General features: G+C 43.0%; 1 protein-coding gene across 12 annotated transcripts in view; it reads left to right on the top strand.

The window, feature by feature from the left end:
* oxr1a (oxidation resistance 1a) overlaps positions 1 to 15,107 on the top strand; it is a 511,841-nt gene that overhangs the window by 302,527 nt on the left and 194,207 nt on the right. For all 12 annotated transcript variants that reach the window (XM_072570591.1, XM_072570587.1, XM_072570583.1 and 9 more), the window contains one exon: positions 10,828 to 10,935. In XM_072570591.1, coding sequence (XP_072426692.1) covers positions 10,828 to 10,935 — 108 coding nt within the window. The remainder of the gene's footprint in view (positions 1 to 10,827; positions 10,936 to 15,107) is intronic.

The following is a 15,107-nucleotide window of genomic DNA, read 5'->3' as shown; positions in this document are numbered from 1 at the left end:
CACTTGGAATATTGTCTTGTTCTGGTTGCCTTTATTATAGGAAAGATACAGAGGCTTTGGACACAGTGAAAGGAAGGTTTAGCAGGATGCTGTCTGGACTGGAGGGCTTGTCTTCTAAAGAGAGGGTTGACTAAGCTCCGACTCCTCTCGCTGGAGAGGAGGAGGAAGAGAGGTGACCTGATCGAGGTATACAAGGTAATGAGAGGCATGGATAGACTCAATAGCCAGAAAGTTTTCCCCAGGGCAGGTACGCGGGGTCATAGTTTTCAGATATTAGGAGAAAGGTTTGAAGGAGATGTTAGAGGTAGGTTCTTTATGCATAGAGTTTTGAATGTATGGAAAGGGTTGCCAGCGGTGGTGGTGGATGCAGAATCATTAGGAACATTTACGTGACTGCCGGACATGCACATGGGTAGCAGTGAATTGAGGGGTGCATAGGTTAGGTTTTTTTAAGATTAGGAATAATCCGCGGCACAACATCATGGGCTGAAGGTCCTATTCTGTGTTGTATGTTTCTAAGCTCTATATTCTAAAATTTAACCCCTGATCTGTTTGTATCTCTGTGCGGAGTCTCTATTTGAGTAACTTTCCAACATTATTTTAGTCATGATAGCCTCTGGAAATATAGTAGACATATCCATTACGGTCAACAAATACTGATACCCACTTTTTATTTTAGGTATTGGTCTTACACGATCAAACAAGACTCTGAGAGGATCCTCAAATGTGGGAATAGGTATTAAGGGTGTTGGTTTTATCACTGCTTGAGGGTTTTTCCCATATTTGACATGTAAGGCATGCCTGGCAAAATTCACCGATTATACAGTCGGTATACAACAATTAAAATTGTTTTTGTATTTTGGCTTGAGTTTTCCTTACTCCTAAATGACTTCTGCTGGTAGTTCACATCTACCTGCAACATCACCTTTCTGTAACCATTCGGCAATACAACTAGATGAACCTCAGCCTATTTTCCATTTGCCTGAATGTGTCATGGTCTCCATTTCCTCCTCATAACTTGATTGTCAAGATAGTAAGACTCTGGGATACACACAGATTCTTCTGTGTGCTTTTTGATAGAACTGCTTTAGTTTTTTCATTTGTTATAATTCAGATTTTTATGAACTAAAAATATCCACTTTGTCCTCAACCTGTTCTTGTTTTCTCTCAAATACTGATTAAACATAGTTTCTGATAATTGGAACTTCAACTTCGTATCTTTATTCCTTGTTTTCTCCTCTTACTTCAACCTGTGGCTTTGGTGACCTTGTTACCAGACGTCAGGAAAAATCTCAGTATATACTTTGATGTGACTTGATCTATTATTGTCACATGTATCTAAATACAGTGAAAAAAATCTGTTTTGCATGCAAAACAGGCAGATCATAACATACAAAGTTCATAGGGTGATTGAACAAAGCAAGGAATGCAAAGTTGGGACTGAAAATAGGATACACAAAAAGTAAGATTAACATTAGATTTGAAATTTTGAGACGTCCATTCAGAAGTCTAGTAACAGCAGGGAAGAAACTGTTTTTGAACCTGTTGGTATGTGTTTAAGCTTTTGTAAATTCTGCCTCATGGGGGAGGTTGGAAGAGATTATAACTGGGATTGAATAGATATTTGATCATGTTGACTGCTTTCAGATGCATCGAGAAGCGTAATTGGAATCAGCAGATGGAAGGTTGGTTTGCATGATAGTCTGTGCTGTGTTCACAACTTTCTGCAGTTTCTTATGATCCTAGGCAAAGCAGTTAGCATATCAAATAGTCATGCATATAGGTAGAATGCTTTCTGTGGTGCATCAATAAAACTTGGTGAGAGTCCTTGTAGACATGCCTAATTTCCTTAGCCTCCTGAATAAGAGGAGTCATTATTGTACCTTCCTGACCATTGCATCAATAGTGGTGGCCCAGGATAGATTGTTGGTTATTGTCACTGCTCTCAACCATCTCCACTTAACACTCCATTGATGTGGATAGAGGTGTGCCCTCCTCCTCCTCGAAGTCGATGATCAGCTCTTCAGTTTTGCTGACGTTTAGGGACAGATTGTTATGTTTATACCAAGCCACCAAGCACTGTCTTTTTCCTGTATTCTGTCTCATTGTTTTATATGTGGCCTACAAGGGTAGTGTCATCAGTGAACTTGCAGATGGAGTTTGGATGACATTTGGCCACACAGTTACGAGTGTACGTGGAGTACAGTAGGGGGCTGAGTACACGAGCTTGCAAGTTTCCAGTGTTGAGGATTGTCATGGAAGAGATACTGTTGCCCATCTTCATTGTGGTCTGAGAGTCAAGAAATTGAAGATCCAGTTACAGAGGACGAAGCAGGGAGCTATGTCCCAGAGTTTGGAGATTAGTTTGGTTGGGATTATAGTATTGAAGGCGGAGCTGTAGTCAGTAAGTATTCCTGTAACACCACAGTTGCCTGATGTTCCACTGCCTTTGCAACTACAAAGACATTGATCCCATCTGTGATCCAGCTATATCATTACCAAGGATAAACTGTATTTCCAGAATCAAGAATTTCTGTATTATTCCAACCATCACTTCACCACTTTTCACTGGACTCTGTAAACTTCTATTACATAATGGAATGCTGCTGTTCGAACATAGAACAGTACAGCACCGTACAGGCCCTTCAGCCCTCAATGTTATGCAAGCCTTTTATCCTACTAACATACCCTACAGCTCCGCCTTCAATACTATCTTCCTTCTTCTGATCCAAGAGTCACTTAAATGTCCCTAATGACTCTACTACCACGCACTCACCACACTCTGTGTAAAGAACCAACCTCTGACATCTCCCTAAACCTTGTTCCAATTACCTAAAAATTATGTACCCTAACGATAGCCATTTCAGCTATGGGAAAATGTCTCTGGCTATCCACTCTTATCTATGCCTCTGAACATCTACACCTCTTTCAAGTCACATCTCATCCTCCTTTTCTCCAATGAGAAAAGCCCAAGCTTCCTCAACCTTTCATCATAAGATACACCCTCCAGTCCAGGCAATATCCTGGTAAATCCCCTCTGCACCCTCTGTAAACTTTCCACATCTTTCTTGGAACAAGGTAGCCAGAGCTGAACACAATATTCTAAATGTGGCAATCTAACCATGGTTTTATAGAGCTGCTGCACCCTCACCTGGCTCCCTGTTTCGTCCTCTGCAACTGGATCTTTGATTTCTTGACTCTCAGACCACCATGAAGATGGGCAACAGTCTTCATTGGGGAGACAGGCCACCTACTTGCGGAATGTTTCAGGGAACACCTCTGGGACCCGCACCAACCCAACCCAATCTCAATCTCAACCCCCGGATTCAGCACCGCCCTCTTGACCTGCAATCTTCTTCCCGACCTCTCCGGCCTATCACCCTCACCCTCACCTCCTTCCACCCATCGTATTCCCAGCGCCCCTCCCCTAAATTCCCTCCTCTCCACCTTTTATCTCAGCCCGTTTGGCACACCAGCCTCATTCCTGAAGAAGGGCTTATGCCCGAAACATCAATTCTCCTGCTCCTCGAATGTTGTCTGGCCTGCTGTGTTTTTCCAGCACCACATTTTTCAACTCTGGTCTCCAGCATCTGCAGTCCTCACTTTCTCCTAATGTCCTTTTTCAACCTACTCCAGCCGTCCACACTATCCACAACTCCACTAAACTTTGTGCAATCGGCAAACCTCCAAACCCACCATTCCACTTCCCCATCCAAAAGTCATTTGTAAAATTCACAAAGAGTAGAGGTCCCAGAACCGTTCCCTGCAGAACACCACTGGTCACCGAGCTCCAGGCCAAATATGTTCCATCCACCACCACCCTCTGTCTTGTATGGGCCAGCATATCCTGAATCCAGATAGCCAAATTTCCCTGTATCCCATAACTGTTTACTTTTTGAATGAGCCTACCTTATCAAACACTTGCTAAAATCATGTACAATACATCCACTGTTCTACCCTCATCAACGCATTTTGTCACATCCTCAAAGGTTTGGGAGGATGACCTGTCCCTTAGAAAGCCATGCTGACTATCTCTAATCAAACTATGGTTTTCCAGGTAATCAGTAGTCCTGTGTCTCCAAATCCTCTCCAATACTTTGCCAACCATGACCTAAGACTGGTTTGTAATTCCCAGGATTATCCCTATTTCCTTTCTTGAACAAAGGAATGACATTTGCCACTCCGATCATCTGGCACTTCTTCAGTGGACAGTGAGGATGCAAAAATCACTGTCAAAGGTGCAGCAGTCTCTTCCCTCCCTTCCTGTTGTAACCTAGGGTATATCCCATCTGGCCCAGGGGATTTATCTATCCTTAGCTTTTAAAAAATTTCAGCACGTCCTCCTTCCTAACAACAACCTGTTCTAGCGTATCAGTCTGTCTTCAGAACTGTCAAGGTCTATCTCAGTAGTGAATACTGAAGCAAAGTATTCATTAAGGACCTCCTCTACTCCAGGTGCAAGTTCTTGCCACTATCCTTGATCCCTCTAGCCATCCTTTTGTTCCTCCTTTATCATGCCCCCTTCTAGCTCTTCTAAATCCAGTTTTAGTTCCTTCCTGGCTACCTTGTAACTTTCTAAAGCTCTGTCTAATCCTTACCTCCTGAATCTTAAGTAAGCTTCCTTCTGTATCTTGACTAGATGTTCCACATTCCTTGTCACCCAAGGTGCTTTCCACCTACCATTCCTTCCTTGCCTCAGTGGGACAAACCTATCCAGCACTATCAAATGCTTGCTAAACAGCCTCCACATTTCTGTCGTGCATTTCCCTGAGAACCTCTCTTCCCAATTTAGGTGCCCCAGTTCCTGGCTAATAGCACTGTAATTCCCCTTCCCCCAATTAAATACTTTCCCATGCCGTTTGCTCCTAGCCCACTCCATGACTACAGTCAAGGTCATGGATTTGTGATCACAGAAATGCTCTCCCACTGAGAGATCCGACACCTGCATGGTTTGTTGCCAAGCACCAAATCCAATATGGCTTCCCATCTAGTCGGCTTATCTACATATTGCATCAGGAGCCCTTCTTGGACACATCTGACAGAAACTGCTCTATCCAAACTATTTGCACAAGGAGTGTTATCAGTATTAGGGAAGTGCAAGTCACCCATAATGACAACCTTGTTACTTCTGCACCTTTCCAAATCTGCATCCATATTTGCTCCTCCTTATCTCTGTAGCTGTTGGGGCTGACCATAGAAAACTCACAATAAAGTAACTTCAGTTCGTGTTTATGACTTCTACCCATATTGACTCAGTGGACAATACTCCTTGACGACCTCCTTTTCTGCAGCTGTAATACTGTCCTGATTAGCAATGCCATTCCTCCACCTCTTTTACCACCTCCCCACCGCCCCCATTCCTTTTGAAACATCTAAACCCCGGAACATATCCAAGTCTCCGTAATGGCCACAACGTCATAGTCCCAAGTACTGATCCATACTCTGAGTTTGATACCCTTATTCCTGATACTTCTTGCGTTATAATAGCCATACTTCAACCCATCACACTGACTGCACCTTTACCCTATCAAGTGCCTATCTCTCCTCAGATTCTCTGCATGCTGTATCTGGCTGTTCACTACCTACGCCATCACCTGATCCATAGCTCAGGTTCCCACCCCCCTGTCAATCTAGTTTAAATCCTCCTGAAGAGCTTCGGCAAACCTCTCACGCAGGATATTGGTGCCCCTGTTGTTCAGGTGCAACCCATCCTTCTTTTATAGGTCCCACCTTCCTCAGAAGGTATCCCAATGTCCACATATCTGAAGCCCTCCTTCCTATACCAGTCCTGCAGCCAGGTGTTCAGTTGCACTTGCTGTCTTTTCCTACCCTCACAAGCACATGGCATTGGTAGCAATTCTGAGATTACTATTCTGCTCGTCCTGCCTTCGACCTTAGAACCTAACTCCCTATGTTCTCTTTTAAGGTCCTCCTCCCTTTCCCTACCTATGTCACTGGTACCAATGCGTACCGCAACTTCTGGCTGCTCTCCCTCACCCTTAAGAATCCTGTGGACTCAATCCAAGACATCCCTGACCCTGTCACCCGGGAGGCAACATACCATCCGGGAGTCTTGCTCGCAGCCACAGAATCTCCTGTCTGTCCCTCTCACGATTGAATCTCCTATTGCTATCGCTCTCCTATTCTCCCCCTTCCCTTCATAGCCACAGAACCAGGCTCAGTACTAGAAACCTGGCCGCTGTGGCTTTCCCCTGGTACGTTAACACACAGAGACACAGACACACACACACACCCCGCCGCCATGTATCTAAAATTATATACTTGTTATTGAAGGGAACGGACACAGGGGGTCCCTCGACTGTCTGCCTATTCACTTGCCCTATCCTGACATTGACCTTTATCCTATAACATGTGTGACTACCTCACTATAATTCCTGTCGATCATGCCTCAGCCTCCCGAATGATCCAAAGTTCATCCAGCTCTACCTCCAGTTTCCTAACGTGTTCTGTGAGGAGCTGGAGTTGGGTGCACTTCTCATAGGCGAAGTCAGCAGGGGCACTAGTGATGACCTCCCACATCCTGCAAGAGGAACATGTAACTGCCCTAGCCTCCATCACACTGCTCTAAATTGCCAAGAGAGATTGAACAAATGGGGACAAAAGAAATCCTTACCTTACCAACCCTCCACACATGGTCTTTCTTTTGTTCAGAGGAGGAGGATGGCTGGGAGACACTACACATGTACTGTCTTGGATTTAGCCACAGCCTGAATATATCAGTTTAAGTGCTCCGCAATCCCCATGTCAATGTCTACTCCTATTGAGCCATCACTCCACCTATTCACGAGGTAACTCTTTAAGAGGAAAATTTACTTTCCTGGTAGCCCATTGGTCCACGCTGTCACCACTCCAGCTACTGCAAATGGCGACCACTGACTCATGAGGTACGTATTTAACAGGGACATGCACCATCTTCTACGAATGTGCACTGCTACCTTCTCACCATGAATTCCACATATTACCACTTTACCTACACCTCCTGGCATACACGTGTAAACTTACCAACACACGTAGATTCTTTAAAGAGATCTGGCATTTCCTTCTCAACCAACCCTGACCAGGTTGCACATTCTGGTACAGTTTTTTAGCTTCTACTGTCCTTTTCTTTATCACTTCAGCAAAACTGACTGGCTTATCCTGTTTTCCCACATGTGTCATCCCTTTGCTTTTTCTCAACCACCTGCAACTTAATGTGGTCTATTTTATTACAGTGAAGTACCTGAACATTTTTCCTTCCCTTTTCCCTTTCATGAGTTTCCTTTTTACCCTTGTTAATCTTTCTTTATTACCTTCAATGACATTTCCTTTTCCCCTACCACCTGAGGATTTCTCTTTTCCTTAAATCATCCATCTGCCATTTCTACTGCTAATCTTACAGACTTCCACGTGAGTTCGCACTACTTCAGGAAGCGAATATTTGAACTTCTCCAAAATCGTGGAATCATAGAAACCCTACAATTTGGAAACAGGCCATTTGGCCCAACGAGTATACACCAGCCCTCTGGAGGGCATCCCATCCAGACTCGATCATAATTCAAACTGTTTCATTTCTTTGACATGATCAAGCTGCTTTATTTACAATTGAATTTTAGCTATTTCCGAAGATTCGGATGGCATCACCGGCAATTATAAATGGTTAGCTATTGCTGCAATTATGTGCCTTTTTCACAAGGGCAGAGGCATCCTTGACTCCAGCATGTCTGCCTATTCCAATTGCTCACTTTCTAAGAAACTCCCGAAGTGACTTCTTCCACTCCCAGGAAACACGTAGTGACTGAAAGAGCCATTATTATACAATAGTCGTAGTCCTGCTGCACGGGGACAGGAACTTTGGCCTAAACTCGTCCATGAAGACCAAAATGTCCATCGATGCTTTATAATTTAGAGTCTCCTAAAGCTGTCCTATCCATGTATTTTTCCAAATGCCTTTTAAATGTGTTAATGTACACGCCTCAACTACTTCCAGTTGGCAGTTCATTCCATATGCGTACCACCCTCTGTGTAAAGTATTACCTTTTGGGTTCCCTTTTATTAGAATCGTAGAGATGGAAACCGACCCTTTGGTCCAACCCGTCCATGCTGATCAGATATCCCAACCCAATCTAGTCCCACCTGCCAGCACTCTGCCCATATCCATCCAAACCCTTCCTATTCATGTACCCATCCAAATGTCTCTTAAATGTTGCAATTCCTCTGGCAGCTCATTCCATACATGTACCACCCACTGTGTGAAAAAGTTGCCTTTTTATATCTTTCCCCTCTCATCCTAAACCTATGCCCGCTAGTTCTGGACTCCCTGGGCCTTGGGGGAAAAAGATTGAGTGCACTCACCCTATCCATGCCTCTCATGATCTTGTATACTTTTGTAAGATTTTTTTTCCTCATCTTCCTATGCTCTAGGATAAAGGCCCTCACTTGTCCAACCTCTCCCAATAACTCAGACCATTTGAGTCCAGGCAACATCCTTATACATTTCTTCTGCATTTTTTCCAATTAAATCATGTCCTTCCTATAGCAAATTGAGCAAAACTGAACAAAGTACTCCTAATATGGTCTCACCAATGTCCTGTACAACTGCAATATTACTTTCCAGCTTCTATACTCCATGCCCTGACTGATGAAGGTTGGTGTGCCAAAAGCCACCTTCACAACCCTGTCTACCTGTGACTCCACTTGTGGAGAACTGTGAATATGAGCTCCAAGATCCCTCTGTTCCACTACATTCCTTAAGGCCCTACCATTCACCATGGAACTCCTACCTTGATTTGACTTTCCAAAATACAAGACGTCACACTTCTCAATATTAAACTCCATTTGCCATTTTTCAGTTTACTTACCCAGCTGATCAAGGTCCTATTGCAATTTTTGATAATCTTCCCCACTGTCCACGATGCCACCTATTTTAGTGTCATCTGCAAACTTGATTAATCATGTTTTATGCATTCTCATCCAAGTCATTTGATATAGATAACAAAACAGCACTGACCCTGAGGCACTGCACTTGTCACAGGACTGAAGGCCTGACAAGCATCCTTCCACTATAACCCTCTGCTTCCTACATCAAGCCAATTGTGTATCCAATTTGCCAGCTCCCCAGATTCCATGTGATCTAACCTTCCAGGATAGCCGACCATGTGGAACTTTCTAAAAAGCCTTGGAGAAATCCATTATAAACTACGTCTATCACCCTGCACACATCAACCTTCTTGGTCAGGCCATCGAAGAACTCTGACAGATTTGTGAGGCACGATCTCCCACACACAAAGCCATGCTGGCTATTCCTAATCAAACTCTGTCTTACCAAATGCATGTGTATCATATCCCTTGGAATCTTTTCAAGTAACTTACCTGTCACAGATGTTAGCCTTACTGGTTTTCCTTTGCAGCCCTCCTTGAATAAGGGCACAACATTGGCTACCCTCCAGTCTTCAAGGAACTTACTGTAGCTAATGTTGATGCAAAAGTATTACCCAGGGCCCCTGCGATTTCTTCTCTAACCTCATGCAGTGTTCTTGGATACATCTGGTAAGGACCAGGAGAGTTATCCACCTTCATACATTCCATGTCACAGGTTGGATGTAATAGACTGTCCCCAAGATATGACCACAAATTTTCCCAAGGCACACCCTACTTAAACCAACCAAATTGAACACCTGAAAAGTGAACATTGACACTCACCACTCATTTGTATTTGAGTCCAATAATCCTAAACCCAACCTGGAATTAGAGATGTTGATCCCCAACAAGAGCCCCCAGTTTGTAATGAAACCAGATCAAATCCCTTCAAAACATATTGAGAAGATAGCCCAGGCCCTAATTTTGTTTCTTATTTTAAAAGTAAGCATAAGATGTTCTGTTCCAGATATAATTTGATTGGTCAAATTACTCAACTTCCAATAAAACACACTTTATTTTTATACTACAGTTAAAAAGATAAAATAAAATAAATGGCTTAAATATAACTATCAATGCTTAACAAAGTTGTATAAATAGGAGAAAGTGAGGACTGCAGATGCTGGAGATCAGAGCTGAAAATGTGTTGCTGGAAAAGCGCAGCAAATCAGGCAGCATCCAAGGAACAGGAGAATCGACGTTTCGGGCATGAGCCCTTCTTCAGGAATGAGGAAGGGCTCATGCCCGAAACGTCGATTCTCCGGCTTCTTGGATGCTGCCTGATTTGCTGTGCTTTTCCAGCAACACATTTTCAAAATTGTATAAATAACCAACCAGTAATTATTCCAATATTAGGTAGCAATCCATGGCCACATCCTTGTTCAGTAAAATAGATTGTCTCACGTGCAATTCTAGCAACAAGAAGAGATCCCCAGCTTTCACCTGTAATAGAGGAATAAGACCCGAGCTACTGTAGAAAACTAAATCTAAAAGTCCTGATTCTGTGGAAACTCAAAACCGCCCATTCAGCTGCTTTTTTTTTGTTCCACCTTAAAATTTGAGGGCCTCACAAGTTATTTACTTTGTTGGCTTTGAGCAGATCCCTCAGCACCTCTGTCTCAATATTTCTTCATTTCTTAAAAAAAAGGACAAAATGCGGTCCTTAAAGGCATTAGTGTCATTACAATTGTCAAACAAAAGAAGTGCTCTGCCAACTTCTTTAAAGTTATTTTACATTTTTTTTTATCTCGAATTGGTTATTTTCAAATAGATTAATAGCTAGGTTTCTGTGGTAGAGAGCTGAAAAGGGTTAAAAATAGTAAACTAGAAAAATATATGCTGCTGTCTATCTGCTTTTACATCAAAGTGTAATTCCTGAATTTTGTCTTTAACAAATTGTGTTTTTTTTAACAGGTTGAATCAAGGGACTCTTTGAATAGTATTGCACTCAAATTTGACACTGCACCTAATGAGCTGGTGCAGCTGAATAAACTGTTTGCCAGAGCAGTTGTTCCAGGCCAGGTACTAGATTCTATTGCTTTTACCATTGTTTTCAGATACAATTCTACTGCATGTTTGTATATGATGTGCAAGCTGTTTAATTTTATTACTTTGACAGTTAACTAGTGGTCACTGTAGTGTAACATTGCAGTATCTTCTGCTCCAGTTATTTGCAAAATGAGTTTGTATTTTGTAAGTAAGTAAGTACAGCATCAGGCACTTCGATGCACTAAGCTCGATTGAGACAAGAATAACACCAATACCAAACAGTATTCAAATGGTTAACTTCCAGATCTTCAACCGGGAGGTTTCAGCATTTCAACACTTTTTGCATGGTGAACTGGTTGAACGTTATACTGAATGATCAAGCTCAAGATTTTGTCTTTTTGATATGAGCATGTCCATAAGAGGATATAGTTTCTTTTGTAACCACCATTTCTTCAACATTTTGTCACTTTGTTAAACTGCTCAATTAGATCATCATATATTCTCCTCTCAATTAAATACAAAATTCACCCGCACATTGTATATTTGAACCCATTGATCCCATGTACCATGCTGGACTTGTACATTCTACTAAGCTAGTGTATTCAGATGTGCTGCTTAAACTTGTATTAATTTTATTTCACTGGAGAAGGGTTAATATTTAATGCCCATCTCTCATTCGCTTTGAGAAGATGATCATCTTTTTGAATTGCTGCAGTTTAATTTAGGCTTTAGGTCTGCCTCATAATGCTGATAAAGAGGGGGTTCCAGAAATTTGTGCAAATGGCACTGAAGAAATGGTGATGTTTTTGTAAGTCAGAATGGTCACTGACTTGGAGGGGAACTTTCAATTGGTTATGTTCCCATACATCTGCAGCCCTGCTCCTTTTAGATGGTAGAGGTTGAAGGTTTGGAAGTTACTGTTAAAGGAGGCATAGTGAATTTCTTAGGGCACCTTGTTGATGGTACACACTGCTGCTACTGTGTTTTGGCAGTGAAGGGAGTGAATATTGAAGGTGGTGCATTGGGTGTCAATTAAGTAGGTCTCTTTTTCCTGGATGGAGTCGAGCTTCTAGAGTGTTGTTGGAGCTGCAGTCGTCTTGACTTGTTGAGAGTGGGCAGCTTTTGGGAAGTCAGGAAGTAAATTACTTGCTGCAGTATTCCCAGTTTTTGACTTGTTCTTGTCACCATTGTATTTATATGGCTAATCCAGTTCAGTTTCTGTTCAATGGTAATCCCTATGATGCTGATCCTGGGGATTCAGAGTTGTAACTCTATTGAATGTCAAGGAACGATGGTTAGATTCTCTCTTCTTGGACATGCCTGGCACTTGGGTGGTGCGAATGTCACTTGCCATTTACTAGCTCAAGGCTGAATGTTATTCAACTCTTGCCACATATGGGCACAGACTATTTTAGTGTCGGAAGAGTCTCAAATGGTGCTGAACGTTGCAAAATTATCTGTGAACATCTCCATGTGTGACCTTATGTTAGAAGTAACAAAGATGATTGAGGTCAGGGCAGTGGATGTCTTCAAGGCCTTTGATAAGGTCTTTCATGGCTGGCTGATATAAAAGGTGAAGTCACAGGGGATCGGTGGTGAGCTAGTAAGACGGATACAGAACTGGCACATTCATAGAAGATGGAGAGTAGCGATGGAAGGATGCTTTCTGACTGGAGATCTGTGACCAGTTGTGTTCAGCAGTGATCAGTGCTGGGACTCCTGTTCTTACCAATACCAAGGAAGAGAATATAGGTGTTCTGATCAGTAAGCTTGTGGCCGACGCAAAGAAATTGGGCAGCTGCACTTTGTGATGATGACTGCAAGAGGACACGGCTGCATATAGATAGACCAGTGACTTGGGCAGAGAAATGGCAGGTGGATTTTAATCTCGACGAATGTGAGGTTTTGATGCGTTTTTGAAGATCTAATGGGAGGGAAAGTAAACAGTAAATCGCAGAACCTTCAGAAGCACTGACCTGAGATTTAGGTATGCAAGTCCACAATTCCCTGAAAGTAGCAACATAAGTGGATAAAGTGGTGGATGTTTGCTGTCATTGATTGGGGTATCACCAATAAACATTGCAAGTCATGTTGCAGCTGTGTAGGACTTTAGTTTGGCCACATTTGGAATATTCGGTACAGTTTGTTTGACACTCTGGAAGATGTGGATGTTTTGGAGATAGTATAGAAAACATTAGTGTGCAGCACAGTGGTTAGCACTGCTGCCTTACAGCGCCTGAGACCCGGGTTCAATTCCCGCCTCAGGCGACTGACTGTGTGGAGTTTACACGTTCTCCCCGTGTCTGCGTGGGTTTCCTCCAGTGCTCCGGTTTCCTCCCACCGTCCAAAGATGTGCAGGTCAGGTGAATTGGCCATGCTAAATTTCCTGTAGTGTTAGGTAAGGGGTAAATGTAGGGGTATGGGTGGGTTGCGCTTCAGCGGGTCGGTGTGGACTTGTTGGGCCGAAGGGCCTGTTTCCACACTCTAATGTAGTCTAATCTAATCTAATTAACCAGGTAGCACAGTAGCCCAGTGGTTAGCACTGCTTCCTCACAGCACCACGATCCCTCATTCGATTCTAGCCTTGGGCACCTGTGTGGAGTTTGCACATTCTCCCCGTGTCTGCATGGTTTACTCCAGGTGCTCTAGATTCCTCCCACAGTCCAAAGATGTACAGTAAGACTGCTACCTTTCTACACACCCACAACCCACCCACCACACCCACACATTTAACTGCGCCAAGTTTCACCTTTGTCCTGTACAGGACAATGTTAGAGAGAATATCTGAGGAAAGGGGGTTCAGGGTTCACCCCTATGTAGAACTCCAGGGAGAGAGGGCAGGTGGTCAGTCAATTGGAGATGGTGCCTGGACTGTTCTCGGCAGAGATCGTTTTTAATCGGTGTAAACAAAAGATACGATCAGGGTTGAAACAGCTCTTTCATATAATGTTCCTATCAGACCTCAAAATCTCCTTCGGATAATCCAATATTTGGATAATTGAGGTTCCTCTGTATTGGCTATAACGAGCGATTGGACAAATTTGGTCTATTTTCTTTTGAAATTTGGAGTTTGAGGGGCAAGCTGAGAGAAGTTTATAAAATTAGGGGTGGCACGGTGGCTCAGTGGTTAGTACTGCTGCCTCACAGCGCCAGGGACCCGGGTTCAATTCCCGCCTCAGGCAACTGTCTGTATGGAGTTTGCACATTCTCCCCGTGTCTGCGTGGATTTCCTCCCACAGTCCAAAGTTGTGCGGGTTAGGTGAATCGGCCATGCTAAATTGCCCATTGTGTTAGGTGTAGGGGAATGGGTCTGAGTGGGTTGTTCTTCGGAAGTTTGATGTGGACTTGTTGGGCTGAAGATCCTGTTTCCACACTAGGGAATCTAATCTTGTAGAGGTATGGGTAGATTAATAATCAGTTACTAGGGAGTTTGGGGTTTAAGGTAAAAAGGAGAAATTTGAAAGGAAATGCGGGCAAGGTTTTTTACATGGAGTGCTAAGTGCTTGGAATGTGCTACCAGAGGAGATGGGAAAAGTAGATACAACAGCAACGTTCAAGAGGCATATTGACAAATGCAGGAATGTGGACCATGTGGAGGCAATAAGTTTTTCATTTAGATAGACGTCATGCTGCTTTAACTTAAAGAAGAAATAAGGAAATCAAAGGGAGGATGTGAAAAACAAGATAAAGGAAAACCCAAAGAGCAAAAAAAAATAGTTCAGGCAAAAGTGGGAACTGTCAGATGTGAGAAGGGAAATTGTGTGAAGATGCAGAAGAACATAGACCATCACAGCGCAGTACAGGCCCTTCAGCCCTCCATGTTACACCAACCTGTGGAACCAATCTGAAGCCCATTAACCTACACTGTTTCATTCTCGTCCATGTGCCTATCCAGTGACCATTTAAGTGCCTTTAAAGATGGCGAGTCTACTATTGCAGACAGGGCATTCCACACCTCTACTACTCTGAGTAAAGAAACTAAAGAAAATATGGGAAAATTTTTAAATGAATTCTTTGATATCCATTGTCCCAAACAATTGGGATGATACAGATATAGTAATCCAAGAAGAGCAGTGTGATTGACCAAAATAATCGTAATGAGGTGGTATCCTTGAAAGTGAATAAGCCACTAAGGTCAGGTGGATTGTTCTCTAGAGTTATGAGTTAGAGCTGACTCTGTGAGCATTATATTCCAATTTCTCTAG

Source organism: Chiloscyllium punctatum, chromosome 5, assembly GCF_047496795.1.
Source record: "Chiloscyllium punctatum isolate Juve2018m chromosome 5, sChiPun1.3, whole genome shotgun sequence".
In the NCBI taxonomy this organism is placed as follows: domain Eukaryota; kingdom Metazoa; phylum Chordata; class Chondrichthyes; order Orectolobiformes; family Hemiscylliidae; genus Chiloscyllium; species Chiloscyllium punctatum.
The sequence above is the reverse complement of the archived record's forward strand: the minus strand, read 5'-3'. Positions and strand labels throughout refer to the sequence as shown.